This window comes from Myxocyprinus asiaticus, chromosome 14 (assembly GCF_019703515.2).
Source record: "Myxocyprinus asiaticus isolate MX2 ecotype Aquarium Trade chromosome 14, UBuf_Myxa_2, whole genome shotgun sequence".
Classification (NCBI taxonomy): Eukaryota; Metazoa; Chordata; class Actinopteri; order Cypriniformes; family Catostomidae; genus Myxocyprinus; species Myxocyprinus asiaticus.
This window is the reverse complement of record NC_059357.1, coordinates 18,324,313-18,351,446: the sequence shown is the minus strand read 5'-3', so window position 1 is coordinate 18,351,446 and position 27,134 is coordinate 18,324,313. Positions and strand designations below refer to the sequence as shown.

Below are 27,134 nucleotides of genomic sequence, written 5' to 3'. Positions count from 1 at the left end.
TGTGTTAAGCTTAATTTGCTATGGCTTTCAAGATGAGTTTCTTTGTTGCTCCATTTCATGAGCTGATTCATCTTCCCATCTCTTCTCAACTTAAAGATAAATATTCTAAAATCAGCAACCATATGAGTTTTTGTTGCTCTGAAATCTCAAGACGTTGACACGTGGTACAACTGCAGGGTACAACTGGGCTAAAGGCCCTCTGGGATAAAAGGCACATTTGATTTTATTTTCTCCCATCACACTAAACAGCAACAAAACTACCACAGTACTTTCATTAACACCTGTTTGCCACTATACACTGCAAAATATTCCTGAACCATGAGATCATGGATCCTTCTCACTGACCTGTTATGACGCATTTCCGCCTTCTTTAACAATGTAAATGTAGCAAACATTTTTATATTTCCAATTTTATTATATCATATATAAAATTATATTTGGGTATTATATTACTCTGGTCAAAAATCAGTTACCACAGCTGTGATGAGGCTTCTAACACAGCTGCTTAGGGAGTGACAGAAAATTTGGCCTATTTCTCTCTTCTTACTGTTGTTATCCAGCACTGTATATTTTTAATCTTCTTTTTCAAAGCTGTGAAAGTGTAATCACTGATTTTTTTATTTGCTGTGGGCGCAAACGGGTAAGTAAAAATTTAATTTGCTGTGGTCTCCCATTCAAATTTACTCAACTATGCGTCTACTTCAGCTCTCCAACCCAGATATGTGAAAGGGTCTAATTTGATCTAATATTTAATCATTTTTTTAATGTATCAAATTTATGTAGCTGATGAGAATCCCTTAAATTATAACATTTGTTTTTAGACAAAATACTTATTTGTCATTTTCAGTTTTGTTCAAGGTGGTTAAAAAAAAGTTTTTAAATAACTGTGAAATAAGTGAAAGTATAGTGTTTGGGGTAAAAATACCCCTGTCACAGGGGTTAAAGGCCCCCATAAACACACATCATTTTTCTTAAGTGGGGCGAATAGATTTGTAATGAAAAATATTAAAAGTAGGTTCACTTTGACTGATCCAATCACAATGGAGATTAATTTTTTAAAGAATACCTAAGATTTTATGAAATGCCAAATGTGATTAAAATTAACAGAATATGTTTAACTCTTTTCTGGCTGGGATGCTGAGTAGGATGATAGAAATATGAACTTCAAACCTTCTGCTAAATTTGTACCTGGTGGAAATTGAATTTAATGATAATGATTGATGAGAATGAGGAGGAGTTTTACATCCTCCGACCACGAAGAATACATTAGCTGGACCCTTCTGTGGACTCCATCCTAATGTAGAGTGTTAAGATGACCACATATCAGAAGGCCTAAGACACACAAGTGGGCTGCAGCAGTTGATCTCTTGACATGGTAAAGAAGTCTTTAAAATATAGCCGTTATAAATGATATATATTTTATTACTGTGCCAGGGCATATTAAATATACATATATCAAGATCTGAAATCTTTCTTTTTTTTTTCACCCAATTTGGAATCCCAGTTACCTCCGCGTCTGAGACCATCAACCAGCGCATCTTATCACATGGCTTGTTGGGCGCGTTGCCACGGAGACATAGCGCGTGTGGAGGCTTCACGCCATCCACCGCATCCGCGCCCAACTCACCACGCGCCCCACCGAGAACGAACCACATTATAGCGACCACGAGGAGGTTACCCCATGTGACTCTACCTTCCCTAGCAACCGGGCCAATTTGGTCGCTTAAGAGACCTGGCTGGAGTCACTCAGCACACCCTGGGAATCGAGCTAGCGAGCTCCAGGGGTGGTAGCCAGCGTCGTTTACCACTGAGCTACCCAGGCCCCCCCAGATCTGAAATCTTCACAAATAGCCTACTGCAAAGAAAACAATGGCTGAACCCATTTTATTGATTAAGGAAGAACTATAAAATTGTATGTGATGAATTCTTGTTGTGAGTGGTCTGTCTGAGACAGAGGTCTGTTTTTTAATCAATAAAAGCTGTTTTTTCACAGTACACACATTTTTCACATATCACATATTTAAAAACCTTACAGGCAATATAATTGACGTTTGCATTAATGAGCCAAATAACCATAAATATTGAATGCTCACTACAAAATAGACTGATAATCACATTAGCTACCTAAAACTGTTTCCACATAAGTCATATTAAGGATATATGGATCAAGGAGTGTATGTGTATGTGTGTGTGTGTGTGTGTGTGTGTGAGAGAGAGAGAGAGAGAGAGAGAGAGAGAGAGAGAGAGAGAGAGAGAGAGAGAGAGAGATCACAACTGTTAGACGCGAGTACCTCAAAGATGCCTCAGAGATCTTCCTCACTGCAGTCACGTCTGACGGCATGTTAAGCTTCTCGCATCTTTAAAACCTGCACGCGCCCATCTGAAGAGTGACGCTCATTTCTTATGTGTGAATCCAACCTGTCGCTGTCATTTTGGTGAGCAGAGGTGAGGTGAGGTGAGCGCAAACGCTGCGCTTTCCTTACCACGTTCTCCCATCGTCCTCAAAGCAATCAAAGATATTTCACCCCGGTTTAGAAGAACTCATGAAGAACTATGAAGACCACTCGAAAATGCCGCGCTCTGCTCTCTGTGGGTTTAAATCTGTTAGCTCTTTTATTCTCAACGACGGCGTTCATCACGACCTACTGGTGCGAAGGGACTCAGAGGGTCCCCAAACCCAACTGCAGTAAGGAAAGACGGCATAACTGTATTGACTATGGGGTGAACGAGACAGACCCTAGCAAAGTTCACTATAGCTGGGAAACGGGTGACGACCGTTTTCTGTTTAGACACTTTCACACGGGGATCTGGTACTCGTGTGAGGAGAATATCCACGGAGGAGGTGAGAGTTCGTTAAGATTTCAACCGCCACTACATTTAAATTCTAACGGCATTTATTGAGACTATCTGGGCTTTTTTTTTTATTTTATTTTATTTTTTTAATGAAATTTAAATTACAAATGAGTTCAGAGGGATTACATTTAAACGTAACCCCTGTTCATTTGTCAAAGTTTATTCAAAAATAATGTGAAAGGGGGCGTTCACGCCGAACTGTTCTTGCGTTAAAAAGACGCAGCGCGACAAAGGTAACAGAACGCAGGTATCTCGAGACGTGTTTCTAATGGTTTTGAACTTGAAACGGCGTCTAAAAAAATAGCGAGACTGTCAAAAAGACGTCCGTCTAGCGCATTTTACATATAGCCTCAAACAATGCAAGAACGTTCGGTGTGAACGGCCCCTATTGCATTCACTTGCTTGCTTATTTTGTCTGCGAGGAAAAGTGTTTTTTTTTTTTTTTTTTTTTTCTGGCTAGAATATCGTATTCTGTCTAAATAACGAAGTGTTATGCATGCATTTAAATTTTATTTTTATATATTCTGGTATTTTTGCGCAGTGTGGAAACTTCAACAATGTGAATGTGCTGCGCAATGGATGTAAACGACAGAATGATTGCGCGCCAGCAGCTTTGGAAACATCTGTCAGGATTTACTCTACTCTCAATAAGTTTTGAGGAATTTGTTAAAGGACACCTTTAGGTAACAACGTTCCCTGTCGAATAGTGTAGAATAAGTAGCTCTTGGACAGCCTGTTAGCTTCATATTGAGGATGCCCTCATTTCCCCCCCAAACTCAGCCAGGTTAAGTTTGTTATTGTCACGAATTCTGTTAGACCTTCAGGGTAGTGTTTGGTTTGTGGAATGAAAACAAGATTAAAGGACATCCTGCAAAACGGATTAGAACATGAAATGTCATTCTCTTTATCTGTATCTCTTTCCGTCACATGTTTAATTCAATGTTATTTAATTGGTTTTGAGAACAATCTTTAATATTTATATCCAACATGACAGAAATTTGGTGCTTCAATTCAATGAACAGCAGTGGGATAGAAAAAGACAATTCTTACCTTTGGCCTGCATGATAGGCTTCTCTATGTATTGATTAAGAATAATCTGTCAAAAAGAAGAAAAAGGGCTTTGTTTTCCAAAAGAAAAAGTTTTATTCATTAATCACTCAGTGGTGCACTCTCTGAGAGACTTATGAGAAATATGAGAGAAATATGCTGTTTTAATCTTTGGGTTTGACAGTATGATGCAATTCTTTATGCAAAGCTTGTAAAGACTAAAAAAGTCAAGAGATGATTTCAGTATGTCAATGCACTGTATAGCCTACAGTATGAGGGATTTAAAAGGACTTGGAAAAAAAAAAAAAAAAAAAAAATATATATATATATATAATCCTAAAGTAAAAAATCTTGTCATATTTATTTGCTAATCTGAATACATTTCACTGGTAAATAAAATAAGTAAAAAATGTTCTTAAATTTTCGAAGCTGGTCCCAGCATGCACGAGGCTTAAATAATTAATGAGCTTGCGTGGTTTCACTGTTGGCGAGTTTATTTACACATTTTGTATTGTTAATTTTGTTGTTACATTTGGTTACTTTTTGTTTTGTGCATTCTTAATTTAATTTTCTACTCAAAATGACCCGTTCATGATCACAGTAATTATCATTTGATTGTCAGCATCATGGTGTTTTGTGCACAAAGTATTGAGGTCTGTGTGCACAGCTATCTATGTTGTCTTCGTTGCCAGTATTACAGGGTGATGTGTGATGTTGTCTTATAGGCTACGTTTACGTGCACTTTCATAATGTGATTATAATGTGTCTAAGGCAAAACGGCGATTAAACTCTAGCTCACGTAAACAGAATACTGTTTTTATTATATTTTGATTATGCAAATATTCAGAGTAACGATAATCGCAGTAAGACATGTGGAGTACTCCTATTTTAATCGAATTTCTTCCAGTCTGACCAAAGTGTGCCATCGCCAGTGACGGATGATGTTACACTCAAGCACAAGTTCATAAACATTGCGAAACACAAGAAGCTGTATTTGCTTCTTGGCTTCATGCGAAAATGCAGTTCCTTGCACCGTTTTCCAACTGTGGTGTTCTCCCGCTGCAGAATCTACAGCCCTACGGCAAAAGAAAACATATTTCCTCGAGTTGTGAACGTCCGTTTGCAATCCGAATTTAATTTTGGTGAGATAAAAAGACCATATCGCAAAATAATGGCAAGGAAACACGTCTTTTATTGAGTTTGTCCTCGCAGAAGGAACACATCAACATCCAGCGCGCTCAGTGTCCGATTTAAACAAATGACTCTTATGAACCGATTCTTTTTAGAGAATCAAAAAACAAAAAACAAAAAACAAAACAATATATATATATATATATATATATATATATATATATATATATATATATATATATATATATACACACACACACACTGTATATATAAACACATTAAAACGTCACATTTCTTAGTGAATAATCAGAGATTTGCCCAAATCATATAAACATCTTAATCTGATTATTCCTTATACAGTTATGGACAAAACATTTTGGCACCCTTGGTAAATATGAGCATAGAAGGCTGTGATCTTCATTCAAAATATTCACAAAAATCTATCATCTAATGAATATCAAACAATTGCAACACAACACAAGTTTTATCAAAAAACTCATATTTTTGACAAATATATGTGTGGCACAATTATTGGCACCCTTTTATTCAATACTTTGTGCAACCACCCTTTGCCAAGATAACAGCTCTGAGTTTTCTCCTATAATGACTAATGACGTTGGAGAACACATGGCAAGGGATCTGAGACCATTCCTCCATACAGAATCTCTTCAGATCCTTCAAATTCCAAGGTCCACGCTGGTGGACTGCCCTCTTCATTTCACGCCACAGGTTTTTTATAGGGTTCAGGTCAGGGGACCGGGATGGCCATGGCAGAACCTAGATTTTGTGGTCCGAGAACCATTTTTTTTTTTGTGTGTGTGTTGATTTTGATGTTTGTTTTGATCATTGTCCTGCTGGAAGATCCAACCACGCCCATTTTAAGCTTTCTGACAGAGGCGGTCAGGTTTTGATTTTTTTATCTGTTGGTATTTGATAGAGTTCATGATTCCATGTATTCGAACAACATGTCCAGGACCTCTGGCATAAAACAGCCCCACAACGTTAAAAATCCACCATCATATTTAACCATGGGCGTGGGGTACTTTTTCATATGTCTACCTCTCTGTGTGCACCAAACCCATCTCTGGTGTTTGCTGCCAAAAAGCTCTATGTTTGTTTTATCTGACCATAGAACCCGGTTGCATTTGAAGTTCCAGTAGTGTCTGACAAACTGAATATGTGTGAGTCTGTTGTTGGATGAGAGCAGAGGCTTTATTCTTGAAACCCTCCCAAACAACTTGTGGTGATATAGGTGACGTCTGATTGTAGTTTTGGAGACTTTTTGTCCCCAAGACCCAACTGATTTCTGCAGTTCTCCAGCTCTGATTTTTTGAGAATTTTTGGCCACCCGAACTATACTCCTCACTGTGCGTGGAGACAATATAGGCACATGTCCTCCTCCAGGCCGATTCGTAACATCTCCAGTTTATTTGAACTTCTTAATTTTTGCCCTGATATTGGAAATGGGCATTTTCAATGCTTTAGCTATTTTCTTAGAGCCACTTCCCATTTTGAAAAGCTCAACAACATTTTGCTGCACACCATAACTATATTCTTTGGTCTTACCCATTGTTATGGACAACTAAGCGAATTTGGCCTGTGTGTTACCTCATATTTATACCCCTGTGAAACAGGAAGTCATGGCTAAACAATTTTATGTTCCTAGTCACCCAGGTGTACTAAAAATATAAAATATGAATTGGAATATACTTCGGATATATTTTACTCATTAGAATGTCTAGGGGTGCCAATAATTGTGGTAAACATGTTTTGGAGAAAAAATATGTATTTAATTATGAGATTGTTCCCCCCTTTCAATTAGTTTACTTCAATTAAATTTTCGATTTTTGTGAATATTTTGAATGAAAAATCAAAAGGATAAACAATAAAAACATTTTACACAGACTTCTTTGCTCATATTTACCAATGGTGGCAATGTTTTTGGCCACAACTGTACATATATACATATAGAGTATTGGTTTACACGTAAATGTAGCCATAGACTAAGTAGCATGCATTAAGTGTCCCTGTGGCAGGCTCCCATATGTCATGCAGTGCATGATTTTTTTTAAAGGAAAATTAAAACATGATGTGTTCTAAAGAGATGTTTATTTAAATGTTACTAAATTAATTTAAGCACTGTGTACTGTACATCATATTTGTGAGTAAAAGTAATTGAATATACTGAAATGTTTAGGTTAAATTTACTCACACTCTTTAATCAATATTATGTCGTAAGTTAATCAGATTTATACCATTAAGATTTACTTGTGTGCAAAAACTTAAATAAAAATTATGTAAATCTTGCTAGTCATTGTTTTCAGTGCAGGAAGGGCAAGTCATCAGACGAACATAAAATCAATGGTTTCCGGGTTCAAAGTACAATGAGCAGTGTTCTCACTGATGCTCTGACACAATGTCCTTAATGCACAGACGTAAATAGAAAAGAAGTACAGTATTGTACTGAATTTAATCCAACAGACTTTGTCAAGGGAGGGAGAGAAGGTCAATGTATGATTGTGCTGATGGAGATTAAGTTGTAACTTGATGAGTTTTTTTTACCCTATTTTTGTCAGCTTTGTTGATGTTGCCACCCTCTAGGATCAATGGGATTTAGGATTAATCTTACAACAGCGTCAGACAGGCTTTGTGCTGCAAACTCATCACACATGCATGCAAGCAGCTCAGATGAATCTCTGCTTATTGATGTTTCATCATCATTGACATAATATTACAAACCTATTACATTCGTGTATGCATTCTTACCATGCAGACACTTCTTTATCAAAACAGCAAGTACATATAGTTTTGTTGTTGGTGGTGGTGTAGTGACAATACTGAAGATGATTCAGTTAATTGAGTTGCTTATTCAAGTGCTAAGACAAAAGCCAAGAAGAGCTTAGTGCTTTTATACCAAGTGCTCTTGTCAGTTCTCTGAACATCTTGGTGAGTTTATGATTCTTTATGAAAATACAGAAGCAGTTTAAATGTGGAATATTATATTAATTTTTAGCTCAGAGTGTAAGGTGGTGGAGTCTATGAACAGACAACTTCAAAATAACATAGAATCTATTCTTATCTCCTCTGTAGAGCTTTGTTACATTTGAGATAATTGTATGTTCTCAGGGAGACTGGTATCATAATTGGGAAGTATAAAATACAATTACTGGACATTTAAAATGCTCATTGATTTTTTCCTTACATGCTGTATATTGCATTCATTCAAGCTTGTTCAAAACATGTTTAACATGCTGATTATAAATTACGTTCCCAAAAGGCATCAATAAGTGTAAAGATTTATGTGTATTTGAACCTAATTTGAATTGCCCCCATTGGCCCTTATCAATCATGGCCTCCTAATAATCCCCATCCCTGAATTGGCTATATAACTGTACTCTCTCTTCTCCACCAACAGCTGGTGTGTGGTGAGCGTACTGGCGCTCTATGGCTTCCGTCGCATCATTCAGGTGGATGCTGCGCACTGGTGGTGGTGGAAGAGAGTTCCCTGTTCTGTATATAAAGCGCTTTGAGTGTAGTGTCAGAAAGCGCTATATGAATGTAACATTCATTTATTCATGTTATGTATCAGCAATAACCAATGCCCCATGTTAACTAAAAAAGTCTCAAGAATTTTATTGATAGTTCAGTCAGAAAAAAATGATAGTCACATTTAAAGACAAGATGAAAATGTAGAGCAGTAATTAATAATAAGTACTTAAAGATCTTTTCTCTGTGCACAATGCCTGATCATACAGTATCACAGAGTTATGCTAATGGACACTAAATCATTTACTCTCATTACCGATGCAATTACCCTCCACCAACCCCAGATAGCAGATTAAGCACATTAGAAGCCAATCAAATGCCAGGGCTCTTTCACATGGTGTATTGGAAGAACAGAAATGGATTGAAAGAAGATGATTAGAGCTTTTAATTCCATAATGAGGAAGCCAGCCTGTCATTCTGCTCCCTCAGGGTAGGCATTGGCAAATGGATCACATATTTTTTCAATATGTATTTGATGCTAGGGAGTCTTATCATTGCACCACATTTTCCCTAGATAATATTTAGCTGTTAAAAGCATGTAGATATAAATATAATATACAGTATATAGCATCAATGTTATTTCAAACAGTTTTATATTCAAACATAAATGCCCAGTCTACAAATAAGTCTTTATATTTAAATAAACTGACTATAATTGATCATTGTAGAAATTTCATGTCATTGAAATAAATTAAATGATTACCACAAGTGACTCACCTAACTGGGGAAATAAAGCCCACTAGAAATTCAATTACTCATGTTCTTGCATCACTGGCCTTTTTGAAACTGCTTAATATATTTCTCCTGGTGCAGTGAGATTCCCTTATTTAAACTGAGTAGAGGTTACCATGGGCCACTTATCTGCCTGGCAGAAGAATTAAGCTCCCTCCAGGGGCCTTATTTACTAAGGGAAAAACTTAGGGGAGATGTAACAAGAAAAGAAGTGCACTTAGAAGGTCCAGAATATGAAAGCCGGAATATGAATCCCTGTCCTGTTCAATGCAACCTAATGTGCAATCAGTCAAATTCTAAACTTCTAGATGGTCCTGAGTTTATTTCTGGTATCACTCTGGGCAGGTCTGTGAAAACAACCACTAGTGGCATTTCCTTCCTCCATATTTTAATGCTTCTAATGATGGAGTTTCCCTATTTTCTGTCAAAATGATTGGTGGTGCTATTTATCAGCATTAATTTGAACCTTTTTTGTACTTTGGCCAAGTTTAAATGCTACTGTAAATCATGACTTCTGAAGGTAATAAAACTTTGAAAGGTTTGTGTGGCTTGTTATGTAGATGATGCAGTACATAAAGTTTTGTATACTGGCTATATGAGTGCTGTCTGCATCTGACAAGCCCGGAGTTATGAGTGTTCTGTCTGCAAAGTTGTGTCTTGCAGTAATGCGAATAGATTAAATGTATTTTCTGAACTGGGGCACAGTGCAGGAGAAATTTCACCCCAGATTTGCCATTGCTGTAATGTCAGGGCCAAATATATGAAACACAGTCACAATATATGATTTTTTTTTTTTTAATTATTAGTGCTGCTTTCGTTGAATACTTGTAAGATTTTCATCATAAATTGTGAGAAATAGTGAAAAAGTGTTGTGTTTATAATAACTCCACTTTAGACCTGGGGCGATTCTAATATTTCAGCCTTATTTCTGCCTCATACTCTATGTGCTTGAGATGTTATGGCTTAAAGGTGTATTTCTTGTTTTGTTTTGCATCTGTTTTTCAGTAGGAATATCAGCAACAGTGGCATATTTGGTTGGATTTTATCGTGTAATTTCACTGGAACTGATCATTTATTGGCAGAAGGATAAATTATAAATGTGGAGTACATGTTAGACTTGCCACAGTATCATAATTTTCACACCGGTGTGGTGTTCATTTTCAAACCGACTAACACCGGTATTACCGCTGGTTGGATGCTAAGTGGTACTATGGAGTAATTTTAGTTAAGCAATAGCCTACACAATAATGCAAGGCAGCTTGATTTCAAACTTTGAACATTATTTTTTATTTATTTTAACTAAAAATTCAAATGAAACTGTGCGATTAGTGTACTTAAAGTGCAATTAAAATTGTGTTGTTCAACTTTTTGAAAAATGGCTTTTCAACAGTTGTGAAGGGCAACATTTCTTTGGCAAAGAACCTTCATCCATGCATTCTCTCCATCATGGACTACCGGTCAGGTATTTCGTTGTCTGAGCAAATACATCACTTATTGTGGGTTGTTGAGGGTTTAATGTTGGTGTTTTGTTACCTTTCATCCCAGGACCCAGTTTAGTTGCTTTGGAAAGGTAATGACTTTGAATGTGTGTGAATAAATTAGTTTTGTTCCCTCCTATTGGCCGATATGCAAGAAATATGTTCACGATATTTTTATTATATTTACAGTATATACTGTCAACCCCCCAGCGGAGGGATTGGTGAATATTCTTGCTTTAGTGCATTTTTTGCATTGAAAATTAAATTCATTTATTAAAACGAAAAACTTAAACCAAAGACATTTCTAAATTCAAATTGCACTTCAAACGAAACAAAAAAGCAATTAAAATAACGAAGTGGTCAAAAAAACATAGATAACTATCTTTCCATTTACCGTCAGGCAACTATCTGTCTATGACAACGGCGGAAAATTATTAAAACATATTAAGATCTAAAAACAATTCTAAATGTAAACATAACGGTTATAATGATGATAATAATAACTGAAATATAAATCATGGTTCAAGGTGAACATGTTTTTGTATTATTTTATGATTTAATCAGAGATGTATAGTCTATATATAGAGTGACCCTGCAGAGTTGCATTCACAACGAACTGCTCTGTGGAAATGAAGCGAACTGAACTCAAAGCACCTCCTGAGCTGAGATGGTCTGAGATCATTTGCAGCATTGTCATAGATGATACTATTCTTGCAAAAATATTTTTTTCAGAAGACTGAAACAAACAAAGACTGCACACCTCAAACAAACAGCACGTCAGACGTGCGTATAGATGGCTTTTCTGTCATCTGTTCTTAAAAATACAATAATGTGTGTTTCTTCTAGCGTGTGTCTGTGTGTCTAACAGCATTTCTTGTGTCATTCCGAATCCGAGACGTCTTACAGTTACCCACCATGCACATTATATTCACTACCTGCAATTAAACATCTTCTGTCAGTGTGCGTACTTTGCAGCCTGTGTAATCTGATACGTTGGTAAAGAACATGGGTGTATGAGCACATGTGAGCTCCATTTTCTGGGTGAAATGTCCACGGAGGGGCGCCAAAAGCGAGTTGTGAAGTGAGATGTTTTCAGCTGTACAGGCTGTAATAAAGTGAAGAGGAATGCGTAACCCCAAACCTAAACCTAACTATCAGAGGGAAGTGATGCAACTTCCAATTTGCACTCATCACTGATAATGCAAACGTGCATAATATTGCCAATCCTAGGGTACTGGAACTCTCAGAAACAACATGCCAACTTCCTGTTTGGTGATGTTGGAACATATCCACTCTTGCCTAAGCCTTGATCAATCACTTACTAGAGGAAAGGTTGATACTTAAAGGGATGATTCACCCAAAAATGAAAATTCTGTCATTATGTACTCACCCTCATGTTGTTCCAAATTCATATTACTTTTTTCTTCCATAGGGCACAAATGGAGATGTGAGGCAGAATGTTAGCTTCAGTCACAATTAGGGCTGCACAATTAAAAATAATCGGGATTACAAATACAGCTGCTTCAATTAACTAATCGTGAAGTGTCATTTACGTCATTCAATTTTGATCTGTTCCTGTAGTGTCAAGATTTTCTATTTACAAATTTTTTGGTCCATTATGTGCATGAATGCAACAGATAATCAGAAAATCTGTTTAAATTAGTCTATTAGCATATCAAAAATGACAACCTAGTATTCTAGTATTGTTGCGATGCACACTTTCTGTTTATAATTTATTCAAAATGTAAACAAAAATTTAAAACACTTGTTTTTTATGCAAAAAAGCCATTCAGGAGCAATTCTCAGCTTGTTCTGTATGTGTAGCCTACATAAAGAATATGGCATGCAGTTGCACTACAAAAAGTATTTAATCTAAACGAATAATCGCAATTACAATATCAAGCGAAATAATCAGCAATAAAGATTTTTGTCATAATCGTGCAGCCAATCACAATTCACTTTCATTGTATGGGGAAAAGATGCAATAAATGTGAATGGTGACTGGGACTAACATACTGCCTAAAATTTCCACTTGTGTTCTAACGTGAGGGTGAGTAAATTATGAAAAGATTTGTATTTTTTGGTGAACATATTTTATGTGACAGTTTTTAATGACTGGAAAACGGAGTATTCAGAGTGAAATAACCTCCGCCTCATGTTGTCGCTGTGTTCCGTAATGTGAAGAGAGATCACATAAACACAGATTTTTAGGGGGGCTGAGATGAAAGACTACCATGAGGGGCAGGAGTTCTGTTCTGTTTCTCAGCTTTTTTTTATTTCTGTCTTCTCTCTTTTAGGCACAGCATAGCACCTTCAATCACCCATCTATGGACTAGTTTATCATTCAAATTCGCAGAGTAAAGTTTTATCAAGCGATAGCCCTGAGCCTCAAATTATCCTCCCCAATTTAATTAAAAGTCCAAATTGAAAGGGGCAGAAAAGATGCACCAAAAACTCTACAAGCTTCTTTCAGTTCTAGCCCAGAGACTCATAGGACTGTCTTTTTAATTAAAACAGTTTAATTTGTTTACTCCTTTTTGGAGTATATCTTTCATGGAGCAGTAAGTCTAGACGTGTGCAGGCATCTACAGGGCTTCTACACTTTTAGATGACTAATTTAACATGACATAAAGTAGGCGTGTACAAACGTTCTCGGTTGTGAAATTAAACATGTCTGATTCAGAAATAACATGAAGAGATTTCATTGTTGATCATTTTCTCCTGTCGCAGCTTAATATGCAGAGACAATTATAAGTAAGTAATTCCTACATTGATTTCCCCAATAAAACTGTAAACAATGTGGCTCTTTGGTGCAATCAGAAAATTGCTCTGTTTGTTTGAGCATCCCAACCAGCCTGACATAGTAAAATTGGCTCAACCAATGGTGAGAGTTTTGGTCAGGCTTATCTGGAACTGGGGTAGTGGTTGGAAAAACTGATTAAACACAGTGATTATTTTTTGCAAAACTGTTTGGTGCCATTAGAGACAAATATTACACACTTTAACACCCCAAGAAACACCTCAAGACACTCAGCATTCAAGTGCTAGATTTACCCTATTCCAGGGTCAAGTAAACTGTAAATAGCTGTCTTATCACTGGAAAGCAGCACTGTAAAGATGAAGTTGAGTTCTTTGACTCTTGACTTTGTGATTGGTTTACAACGAGTTGGTGGAGCACAGATGTTAATTCTTTGGTCATCTTGTGTCTTTCCAGGTGAGAAATGCAGGAGTTTTATTGATCTGGCCCCAGCGTCGGAGAGAGGTGAGTAATGGCTATCATTAGAGTAGCGTTCAGGTTTGTCTGACAGCACACACCAAAACCTGCAAATGACAGATCTCTTATCTCCACCTTGGAGCATCCCTGCTTTATTATTTTGCATATGCTACCTGTGTGGTGCATGTGAGTGTGTGAGCATGTGTATGCATTTGTGAGTGTATGTGGATGTGTGAGTTCACATTCTTTAGGTCAGTGTGGCTTGAAACTAAATGCTTTAAGTTTGGAAATTGTGAAGATTATTAGTCTTGCAGTTGATGTCGTGGCTTCGTGGTCAGTGCATGTGGTCTAACACATTAAACTGTGGTGCTTATATAGGTGACAAAAGATTTTTTAAAGATTCAACTGGTCAAATTCGTGAAAAAGTCATCTTTGAATCCATATTGGAAATCCATGTCCATACAATAAAAAAATTTAAAAAAACGTTATAGCATTTCCTACAAAAAATGTATATACTGACTTTAAAAATGTAATGTGGTATAACCATCAAGTGAAAGGTATTGAAAAACTTTCCTTGCACCTTGAATACACATGAGTGAAAGTTTTTCAAATATTAACCTTATTTAAAAATAAAATAGTTTAACTGCTTTTTAATAGAAATAATAATAATATTATTCTGCATTACTCACAACAACATTTCTTTTTTTCAAGAATCTTCGCTTTTAATGAGATGTATTTTTTATTTTATTTTTTTTTTTTACTGTCACTGGACAGTTACACCACGTGGCATTTTTTACTTTAAGCCCCAGAAAAAAAATATAAAAATTTGAACTCTGTAATTTAAAACATGTTCATCATAGAAATGCTGCATTCAAGTAATTGTTGTGTGTGAGTTGCATTTTTTTTATGTATTTTTGAATAATTTAATAGATCTGGACAAAAAAAAAAAAAAGAAAAAAATTAGTGTCATGTCATTGACCCTTATGAAGTTTCCTATCATGTTTCCTCTTCTTTTCCCCATAATTTCCTGTTCGATGAATGATAAAAACACTATGCTGCAATAACATTAGCCGCTTTTCCACCAGAACAGATTTGAACAGGATTATGAATGGTTCCAGTAGCATTTCCACTTGAGCACGGTTCGGCACAGCATGATTACAAACCGTTCTTGGCCCGGCTTTCTTGGCACGGTTAGCTAACCATGTTTAACCATCCTCAACTGTCAGCCGGTGGTCCACCCCACCTCCTGCGAACCTGGGGGAGAGACGAGGGCAGGCGTGGGGAGAGGGAAAGGGCAAGCGGAGATCAAGAGAGAGAGGAGAGAGAGAGAACTTGCTCACCAGCTCCTGGACGCGCTGTTGCCTGGTCCTCAACCGCTCCTCCGCCCTCTGGCGGATGTCAGCTCGCTCCTCCCCCGGCGGATGGCAGCGAGTTCTCCGGCCCCTGGCGGACAGAACTGCTCCTCCCCTTCTTCGGCAGACAGCAGCAGTTCCTCCGGCTCTCAGCGGCCAGCTTTTTGGAAATGTCTCTACTAGCTTTGCACACCTAGATTGGGGAATATTTGCCTATTCTTCCTTGCACAATTGTTTGAGTTCAGTCAAATTGTGGGATGATCGGCAATGGACTGCTCTCTTCAAGTCCATCCACAGGTTTTATATTGGATTTAGGTCAGGGCTCTGCCTTGGCCACTCAAGGACTTTGACCTTCCTATCCTTAAGCAACATGATCACACGGGAAGTCGGCATGTTGTTTCCGAAAGTTCCGGTACCCTAGGATTGGCAACAGTATGCCGACTCATTGACATGCCCTATCTCCCATCGGACATATTTGGAACAGCTCAACAACAATTACTTTCCCTTGTGGCATGACTGGTAGTGCATTGTGTCAGTTGCATGGGAGACCACAGTTCAATCCCCATTCGAACAAGGAAGTAATCACATTGTATACATAATCACGAGCATGATAAGGAGGTTGAATTTTTATCCCTAACATTATATTTTGTCTCTACTAATGGTTAGGGTTAGATCTGGGATTTGGTTGGGGGGTAGATTAAATAAAATAAGCATTTCTCTTCACTGTTTCACACCCTGTTCAGCTGAAAACAATTATTTTTACAACTGGCTTCTGGTGACCTCTCCTGGATATAAATGGATGTCATGCTTGTTTATATGCTCTGAAACACTTACCACTTTAGTCTCTGGGGGCAGTGTTTTCAAATTCGGTCAATGTATACCGAATTCGGCTAAAGAAAAATCGGCACACTCTTGCCAATTTTTATGTGAGATCAGGCTGCCTTAAGCCACTGTGTTGTTGTTTTTGTTTTTTGTTTTTGCCAGTGTGTTTAGGGTCATTGTCATGCTGAAAGGTGAACCACCTGCCCATCTTTAGTTGTCGAGCAGTGGGCCACAGATTTTCCTCAAGAATTTGGTTGTACATGGCAGCACCCATTTTCCCTTCAATCCTGACCAATTGCCCTGTCCCCACTGAAAAGAAACACCCCCACAACATAATGTTGCCACCGCCATGCTTCACAGTAGGTATGGTATGTTCTGGGTGGTGTGCTGTGTTTGGTTATCTCTAAGTTTAATTCAGTAAAACATTCACTGCAAAAGATCCTATTGTTATCAAGTGTTTTTGTCTTGTTTTCCATTTAAAATTGTCTAAAAAAATCCTTAAAACAAGATACATTTACTTGAGAAGCAACATATAAAATATTTAGACTTGCTTTAAGAGAATCTTAAATATAAGTGTATTTTGTATATAAGTGTATATTTCACTTGGTTATATGTCTGCGAGTGCATTAAAGACAAAATATACTTATATTCAAGGTATATTCTCTGAAAGCAGAGAATATGGGGGGAGGGGGTTAAGGATTTTTAGATATTTTAAAATATTTGTATTTTTAATATTATTTCTTCTGCAGTATAGCTGCTAAAGTACATGTACATTGTTTTAAAGGAGTTTTAGATATTTATATTGGAAAACAAGACAAATCAATAATGTATTTTGTTGCAGTTTATAATGTGGCGAAGACTACCCTCTCACCTTTTTGTCACTTCAATCCATCTTTAACTCACCAAAAAAAAAAACTCTCTCTTATTAATAAAGCTGCGTATTGCCAATTTTCTTCATGATAAGAAATGCTCAGTGACATATATATTATGATTCATTAAGTTGCGAGCCATCACGTTATAATCTAGCTGCATCCAGCGCATGCGTTTGAAGGGACGAGCGTCCCTGCGGCAGAGTGTGCATCAGTGTGCGGTTTCAATTAGATCGGGACACTTTGCGCAACTCATAGAAGAGGTGCTGACCGCACAGAGAAATGCCAGTTTCGGAGTTTGTAGTTATTTACACGACCTGCTTCCTTATTATTTGAACTTTAATAAAGCTATAATGCATTAAATATAACTGCATTGAAGATATTACTCTAGGGTGTTTCCTTTAAAAACGCTCAACACGCAAGTTTTGCTTAAGTGGAGCAGCAGCTCCGGCTCCGCTTATTTCACAACGAGAGTGCTTCTGTGTTTATTTATTTGGTATTTTTGTGTATTTGCGATCTACATCACCTGAACCTGTTTGGAAAGTTTGGAGTGTATCTGGACTGTGAGCTGCGTTTTCTTCCTCTCTTCAGTCAGGCGCGAGCTGCAGTGATGCTTTCGCACAGCATCATTAGTTTCATATGATCTCATGTTACGTTAAATCAGATCAAACGACTATTCGACAACAATAATTTTTGTCGACAATTTTTTATTGTTGATGTTGTCAGTAACGTCGACTAATCATTTCAGCCCTACATGTAAACCCTTCTGAGTTGCCTTTGGCCTCTAGAAAGCTTCCCTGATCGATGTTCTTCTGGCACGGTAATCCAGTTTGAAGGGATGGCCCGATCTAGGAAAGGTTTTGGTGGTGTCATGCACTTTCCACTTTTTAATAATTCTCTGACGGTACTCCGAGAGATAGTTAAAGCCTTTGAAATCTTTTTGTACCCTTCTGCTAATCTGTGCTTTTCCACAATTTTATCCCGGAGCACCTTTGTAAGCACCTTTCCAACCATCTTGAATCTTGAATTCATTACTAGTAATGGAATCCTCATGGAACAGCCGGTTTTATTCTGAAGTAATCAAAACCAATACAATTGATGTCAGGTGGCGGCCAATTAACTAGGTGCTGTATGTGATCTGAAAGGTGATTGGTTGCACCTGAGCAAGTTTGTAATGGTTACTTGGGGGGCTGTGCCCGGTTGCATAAAGCACCTTAAAGGTGCTGTAAGCGATTTCAGCCATTCTACTTCCACGAGACTGAGCCGCTGGATTAGCCACGCCCCCTCTTTCCAAAACCCAGAACTCCGAAGATACCATAATGAGCCTTATTGAGAGCAGAAATGGTTGTTAAAAACAATAGTAGTAAAAATGTTATTACGGTAAAACCTGACTCACTTTAGTAAATCCTTTAACGGTTTCCCTTACCTAAGAGAAGAGTTTTAGAGATTATATGCAACATACTCAAGTCAGTCACTTAGGTAAGGGGAAATCACTCTTTAAGTGTTATACTTAAGTGCAAAACGTCCTGGTTACTTGCGTAACCTCCGTTCCCTGATGGAGGGAATGAGACGTTGTGTCGATGTAGTGACACTAGGGGTCACTCTTGGGAGCCCGAGCCACCTCTGGTCTTTGATAAAAGGCCAATGAAAATTGGCAAGTAGTATTTGCATGCCACTCTCCCGGACATACGGGTATAAAAGGAGCTGGTATGCAACCACTCATTCAGGTTTTATGCTGAGGAGCCGAGACAAGGTCCGGCCGTTACAGCGGGTAGTTCAGCATTGTGACAGGAGGGACACAAATTCTCGTTCCCTCCATCAGGGAATGGAGGTTACGCAAGTAACCAGGACGTTCTCTATCTGTCACTCGCTCGACGTTGTGTCGATGTAGTGACACTAGGAGTCCCTATACAAAATGCCACAACTGGCTGAACTGTGTTACATGAACTGGCGGTGTGTGACAGGCAGACCACTGTGTGCCTCATAGCCAGCACACCAGGTCGACACGTAACCTCCCCCAACATAGTTATGAGTGTCGAACGGCCCTTTGGGGACAAGCCGACTACCCAAAAGATAGAGACAGGCTAACCCAGTCGTGGCCTCTTTTTTTTCACTCCCAAAAAAGAAGGGGGATTATCCGACTGGGCCACCAGGTCTAGTTGGGGAGTGTCCCTCCCAAGGGGAGGACACCGCGGAGACCACACCTCGCCCAAAGTGAGGGGGGGATATTTAAGTAGAAAAATATGTCACATGGTCTTTCCGACCATGTGGAGAGTCTTCAAGGTAGATCCTACCCAATGGGGGAGGAGTTACTACAAACATGGAGAATGGGGCAGTGGGGCTCTGCCCAAGGAAGACACAGTTTGCCAACAGGGAAACAAATTAGCGGAAGATATACATTGCATGGGGTTAGCCTTACAGGGAACCGCCACATGCGGAGCACCTACCCTAGAACAAGACTCTTAGTTAGCACATGTACTGGGCCGGCAGCGAGTATCTCCGAAAACTCGACTGCCACAGGCCTCGGAAGAAGTCAACCAGGGAACAAAGTTTGTGAACACTACTGGGAATTAATGGCGCACGTCTTCAGCTCAAAAGAGGTGGAAGGCACTATGTGCAAGCGATACACCCAGCCGGCTATCCCGGGCTTATCTGCTTGTATTGCGTGCCACTACCTGGGATGAAACCGGTTCCACCCAGAGGTTGTAGAACCTTGCAAATGTGACCATGCACACCGGGTATGTGACCCAGGGAAGAAGGAAACTGCTCTTTTGCTGAACTGTTGGGTACCGTAGCCACTTGGGCATGCGGCGAAATCAAACAAAAAGGCAACAAAAGATTCTCCACCCGGCCTTCCACCGGGGGATGGAGTGGTCTTCTTACCAGCTCCAGGTGAGTGGGTTTCTTCATCGTCTCAGGGGTGCTTTGACGACCTCTGTGGGTTCTTAGCGGCCGACTGTGAGATGGGTGGCATCTGCTTCCTGCGGTGGGCTCCACGCTGGGGCCGGGCCGAAGGGGTGGGCTGCGGCTGAGCCAGTGCTGTCACCGCAGGGGGACGCCCTTGGCGACGAGCAGACGGGGTGCGGGATCTTGAGCTGCGCCGGGGCAGGATATGCCGGATAGCCTCCGTCTGCTGCTTCACCACTGAGAACTGCTGGGCAAAGTCCTCGACGGTGTCGCCGAATAGGCCAGCCTGGGAAATGGGGGCAGCAAGGAACCGTGTCTTGTCGGCCTCACCCATCTCGACCAGGTTGAGCCAAAGGTGGCGCTCCTGGACCACTGATGTGGCCATCGTCTGCCCGAGAGAACGTGCTGTGACCTTCGTCACTCAGAGAGTGAGGTTGGTTGCTGAGTGCAGTTCCTGCTTCAAATCTGGGGTGGAACTACCCTCGTGCAGTTCTTTCAACGCCTTGGCTTGGTGGACCTGCAGGAGAGCCATGGCACGCAGGGTAGAGGCGGCTTGTCCAGCAGCGCTGTAGGCTTTAGCCGTCAGGGACGACGTGAACCTACAGGGCTTGGACAGGAGCTTAGGGCGTCCGCGCCAGGAGGCGGCATAGGTGCACCTCGAGCGCCTTATCCACGGGGGAATCGCAGTATAGCCCCTGGCCGCCCCGCCATTGAGGGTATTGAGGGCAGGGGAACTGTGGAATTGGGGCTGAGCAGCAAAAGGTGCCTCCCACTATTTCGTCAGCTCCTCGTGCACTTCCAGGAAGAAAAGCACTGGAGCGGGGCGTGGCTGCTTTGAGTGGCGCCGCGAGCCCAGGAACCAATCATCGAGCCTCGAGGGTTCAGGGGAGAGCGGAGGGTTCCACTCTAACCCGACACTCGCGGCCACCCGGGAAAGCATGTCCGTCATTTCTGCATCAGTCTGTGACTGGGCAATCGTCCCTGAGGGGGGGAGCCCAGCTGAGGCTTCTGCATCCGACTGGACAAGCCCGCTCTCCGATGCTGCGCTCGAGAGCTCATCATCTTCGCAGGCTCCGAACAAGAGGCCAGACTCGCCGTGAGATGAGCCGGCGGACTCATCCGGAAGCCCGACTGGGGCAGACAAGTGTGCTGGGGAATGGGAGGTCCGCGGGGGAATACCCGGCGAAGGCGATCCCATTGGGGTCCCCAAATCGCCCCCAGTGCTAGCTGCGCTAGCCTTATACCCGTAGGTAGAAGGACCGAGGTGGGGAGCCGCCACCGCAACGTTGCCATGGTCATGTTCTCGCAGTAAGAAAATGAACCATCCACGAACGCTGCCTCTGTGTGGGTCACGCCCAGACACGAAAGACAGCGATCATGACCATCCGAAGTTGAGAGATAACGACCGCAACCAGAAATAACACACAATCGGAAAGGCATCTTTAAAAAGACGCATCTTTAAAAAGACGTTCCATGTGTCCCGCTCTTTTAGAGAAATATACTCTTTTAGAGAAGTAAACTCTTTCAGAAAATATACTCTCTTTTTTCTGCCGAAGCGCCCAGGGGCGTTCTCTGCAGTGCACCAATGCAGAGTAGGGAGAAGCCGCTGAAATGCGCCGTCAGATTTAGGTGAATGAACAGTAGTAGTTCAGCTCAGTGAGCATGACCGTTTGGCTCCGAAGAGAAAATCTGAACGAGTGGTTGCATACCAGCTCCTTTTATACCCGTATGTCCGGGGGAGTGGCATGCAAATACCACTCGCCAATTTTTATTTATCAAAGACCAGAGGTGTCTCAGGCTCCCAAGAGTGACCCCTAGTGTCACTACATCAACACAACATCGAGTGAGTGACAGATAGGGAACTTAAGGTGTTTTATGCAACCGCTAGTTTTTTATCTAGTCTGGGAATGTTTACCCTTCTTTGTGTTCATGTCCGGTGACATGTACAACCCCTCAGAAAATAATGGTAAACCTCTCACCTTTTTCTCTTTTCTTTCCTTTTTGCGATATGGGACATGTCTTTCCTGTGCCTTAGTAGAGTAAAAACCAGGGGAAAAAGCAGTCCTAAAAACTGGAATATGCTATCATCCTGCGAGCACAATCTCTACAATGTTTACCTCTCATGCCATCCCATACTGACATATTTGTTACTTACATTCAAGCACTACAGTGGAAAAAGAAACTGTAAACGTTCCAACTAGCCTGGATCAGCACGGAACAGCACGGTTTCGCAACGAAAACTATTTGGCCCGATGGTGGAAAAGCAGTTATTCTTTTGTATTGTTTCATAATTTAAACAAATAAGTGATCTCATATGAACAAAGTTTATTTTTCTTTAAAGGTGAAATATGTAAGATTCAGAAACCCTTGTTATTAATGACACCTGTGGCCGTTAAGTGAACCACAGCCAGCTACCTGTTGCTCGTGCTCGCGCTCGTCCACACACTCCATAGGGACGCGAGCAAGCATCAGCCAAAAGAATGATGTAACGTACAAAGAGACTGAACGTGATCTACCGGCATCATGCTGACAGATGAGGTAGCATAATTCAAATTACACAGTTATGATTGTTTTACTACAAACATTGAGACTAAACTAAAACTACTTATCAGCTAACATAGCGTACTGATATACACATACAGCTACATACTGCCGAACTGTACCAGACAGTTTACTGTTGTACTGCACTGTAATGTTGCACTATTGCATGTTTTATATGTCATATGTTGTACTACAAATAAGAAACCAGTGTATTTGCTTAAATTTATCCTGTATACCTGACATTTAGTATAAAGTGAAGATCACTGAAATTATTTGAAAGTTACGAAGCAAGGTAGCTTGCAATTCGTCAGCATTAGCAGGCAAGATCAAGTTAGCTAAAATTACACAGATCAATCCTTATGGCACTATATTTCACATGCTTGGCAGTTAGGCAATCTTACCTGTCCAATAAGAAGAACGCCAATTCAGGATCAGTTTTGATCCCCAAAACCGAAAAAGCTCTCTTTCAGTTTGAAGTCCCTCCAGGAATCAAATGCCCTGCCGATGTTCACTCTAGTTTTCGCTTGACCACAATCACGTTCCCACTTAGACAGATTGGATTCAGTAGATAAATGTATTTTTTTTTTCTTTTTTTTTTCTTGGCTTACTCTGAGTTTGTGTAGGTGTCGGTGTTGTGCTGGGAGCCGGATGTTTGCTGGATTCCATCTCTAAGATAATGTTACCTAGTGTTGCAGTTTGTTGAATAGTGGAAGAGAACTGTTTATTACTGAATTATTACTGTCTGAGGCAAGGCTCTCGGGAGCACGCATAAACGTCACATACTTTGGATTTTCCCGGCAAAAGCGACCTGCTCCCTTTGCATGAAAATCAGTCTACAGGCTTTAATAGGCAACCTAGGAAGTCCGGGAAGGGCTCATTTTTTAAGTTGCGTTACAAGCCGTTCACATATTGGCAAAAAAAAGGTGAATATTGTTACATTTTGCACCTTTAAGAAATATTTTATAACAATGTTTCTTTACAAAAATCTTTTTCAAAGGCCAACTTGAATTGATGCTTATTCATGATGGCAAAGCCTTCATTGGGGAAATATTATATTTTGAATATGGAATTTCATTTCAGTTTAGGGCAAAAAGGGAAATTAATTTTGCTTGTAAATTACATCTGCCACAGTTTCAAGAAAGAATATTTGCAAGGGAAATGACACCATTCCTTGTTCCCTTTAGATGTTATAAGTTATGACTCTGAAGGTCTCCAATGCTAGTCAAATTTGATACAAACATGCCAGTACTTATGGAATAAGCTGAGTGCATTTTGATTAAATGTTTTCAAATTCACCTCTATATTTAAATGTTGTCTTGTATACAGGCTTGTCAAGAATTGTTGGTGCAAAAATTAGAGAGAACATTTTTATTTATGACTGTCAAATATGCTCAGGTCAGGCAGACAGAAGTAATTTAGTTTGCGTATCTCTGTCATCCTCTTTTCGATATCGAATATACCAACCCCTCAAACTGTACTTTTCTCTGGGACTGCCTCAAGGAGCCCCCAAGAAAATTGATGCTTTGTTTATAGTTGCCTCTGGAGAATGTAAGGCAGACTTTCAAAGGTGCCCCACTGTGTTTGAACTCTTGACGACAAACACTCCAGACATTAATATTGCATAATGCCGTCACATTTCAGGTTAAGATGCTTTAATCACTCACTGGCTGCTTTTCTCTTAAAGTTTGCCATCTTTTTTTCCCCCACCATTAGGGTGAGAGATTGCATCAGAAAGCCAGAATCTTCCCAAAATTTGGTGTGAATAAAGGATATTCTAGGTTTTCACATTCAATTGCATTGGACTAGACTGAATGTAAAGTTGAAAGTGAGTGAGATAGTGTTGTGTTTGCACTGTCTCAGACAAAAACAATCCTTGTTCTCTCTGCTGGAGTCCTCCTCTGAGGAGGCTGTGGGGCAATTGGGAATTCTGCTAATTAGGAGCTGATGGCTGTTATGGAAACACCCTTGAGTCAGTCTGATAAATACAGTTAGATGTTTCCTTAATCTCTCAAAAATAATTAAAAAATAAATACAAATTAAAAAATAAACACTCTTTTGAGAAACAAAAGCAGCTTTATTTTTCAAATTGCATATGGTGCTGTCATTTCAGGTCTGACTGCCACTAATGAGAACGTCATTTGGGAGAACATAAAAGTGTCTATTTATTTATTTCTCCTTTTTGGAGTGGGGTCCAAAAATCTGAAACCACTTTGAAAATCTGAGCTTCAAAATCCAATTTAAACCTGGAAATAAACAGGGATTTTGAAAGGTTTTAAACAATGAACTATTGTGTAAAATGAATATGAAACATTTTGACTACTTTGTACAAAAGGTCAGATTTTCTTACTTCAATTGAAGCACAAATTATGCTCTTTGGAACATTCTCAAATCATGCTGGAATAACATGGATCACGTTTTGCACATAACTTGTGCAGTCCATTGTCATTAAAACAAAAAGTGGGGCACACCAAATACTACAAAATTCTGAGTTAATTTTTCAATTCAACTTTTCACTCAAATTGTTATGCTGAAAAAAATGTGTTACTGTACATTAGAAAAATTACAAAAGATTTTTATTTTTTATTTTTTAGTATTGGTCTATTGGAGCAGATATTATAGAGGGATACTCTTTTAAAGTGAACAAAAACCACACATCTGCTCTTTACAAATTGAACACAACATAAAGAGGAATTATGCAAAAACATTTCCAATGTGGATCCATTTTGAATTGATACAGACAGAGACTGGGGAGAGTTGTTAAATTCTCTCGTACCTGACTGTATGAATTAAACTGACAGACAGAATTATAGGGCAACAGTAGGACATTTTGCTCACCAGTGTGCATGTGTGTGTGTATTGCAGGTGTCCTTTGGCTGTCAGTTGTGTCTGAGGTGCTATACATCATGTTGCTGGTCGTTGGCTTCAGTCTGATGTGCTTGGAACTTTTTCACTCCAGTAATGTGATCGATGGACTCAAACTGAACGCATTCGCTGCAGTCTTCACTGTGCTTTCAGGTAAGCCTCCACCCTTGTCCCCACCTCACACACTTAGAGAAACTAATTATACATTTCTTTATTGCATTTATTACCTTCATGAAGGCACACTGCCTTGTTCTCACACTCATTCGGGTGCAAATAATGGTGATACAAAATGTTCCAGGTTGTATAATGCAAAACATATTTTCTGTAAAATTGAACTCCTTGTAGAACTTCAGAAATGATTTAGTAATCAGTAATTCTCTTCCAGTCTTTTCAATGGCACCCTCTCTGTAAAACTTCAGCCCTCTTCGGACATGACATCCAATTGGTTGCCAGCAAACACCTAAAAGACAGAGAGCTTTCTCTGATTGGCTAAGTTTTATAATTTACTAAAAAAGTGTGGGCCACTCCCCAGATTGTTATTTGCTGTTTATAGAGCCTATGGCTATCATAGAAAAAGGTGTGGTTTGTCATTACACCTTTATTAGTGATTTCTTTCAGTTAGTGGGGACAATTTAGGCATGGTATTCCAAATTTATTTAAAAAAATAATAATAATAATCGCTTTCTGCACTTTTTTTGGTTCGGTAACAGTTCTGATAAATATCTTTGATGACATCACCAAACACAAAGAAGGACAAACAGAAACAGATAATCATTTCACACACAAGACACATTGATTTGAGAATAAGATGATGTGGAAAACACAGTGGTCTCCCCAGACTACATCTCATCCTGCAGCCTAGTGTGGGTAAACCCCAGGAATCTTAAAGCCAGAACAGCTGCTGCTTTTTAATTTCTGAGTCTTTGGTTTGCTTAATACCTCACAGCTTTGTTCATTTGGGGCCTTTATGGTCTTTAATTCTGTCAGCAGCATCAGTTAAGGGCCTCAGAGAGAGTGTCTCCTAGAGATGAACCAGTGGAGTCAGCTGACTTGTTCACATAGGCCCAACATAAGGCCATCAATCAACATAGATCAATCTATCAAAATGTGTATACAAACCTTAACCTATTGTATCATTTTTAATAATAAAAGATCTCTTTTTTCTTTTAGGTTAACTGATGATGTTAGCATGACAAAGAAAATATTGAATATTTCCTTGCTTAGCGAATGAATGTGCTTAACCATAATTTAGTGTTTCTAAATTAGTGGGTCGCAACCTAAAAATGTCTCACAGATTGGGTTTGATAGGTTGCAGGCAGCAGGAAACAATGCCAAATGCAAATAGAAAATGCAAATTACCATGTAATTGTGCATATTTATGAAAGCAAAATAAATATGTTGACTTTTGGGAAAACATTTCCCCTATGTTTTTTTATGTCAAAGGCTGTGTGTATAATCAAACTCTATGATATTTTGGTGCAAATACATCTGTCACTTTGTAGAAGCTAGCTAAATTAGAAAGATTCAAACATGGACAAGTTGCTTGACATTACCTCATCCTCAAAACCATGAACGGCTACAGGAGAGGAGGGATGGTCGTGGTGGCCGCAGGGGAGAGGGCTGGAATGATCACTGTGGTTAGAGGAGTCTTCATAGTCAGGCCAGAGCAGGAAACAGGACATCAGGGAAGGGACTGGTGGGCATCTCCAGGGGAGCTTTAGCGGCGAGGGTGGGCACCCCAGCAGTGGCGACTGTCATTACTTTGGAAGTCTTAGCTCCA

General features: G+C 39.6%; 1 protein-coding gene across 1 annotated transcript in view; it reads left to right on the top strand.

The window, feature by feature from the left end:
* Nucleotides 1-2,312: 2,312 nt before the first annotated feature.
* LOC127451556 (germ cell-specific gene 1-like protein) overlaps nucleotides 2,313-27,134 on the top strand; it is a 35,728-nt gene continuing 10,906 nt past the window's right edge. Inside the window, exons 1-3 of the mRNA XM_051716302.1 lie at nucleotides 2,313-2,842; nucleotides 14,002-14,049; nucleotides 25,355-25,507. Coding sequence (XP_051572262.1) covers nucleotides 2,554-2,842; nucleotides 14,002-14,049; nucleotides 25,355-25,507 — 490 coding nt within the window. The 5' untranslated portion in view covers nucleotides 2,313-2,553. The remainder of the gene's footprint in view (nucleotides 2,843-14,001; nucleotides 14,050-25,354; nucleotides 25,508-27,134) is intronic.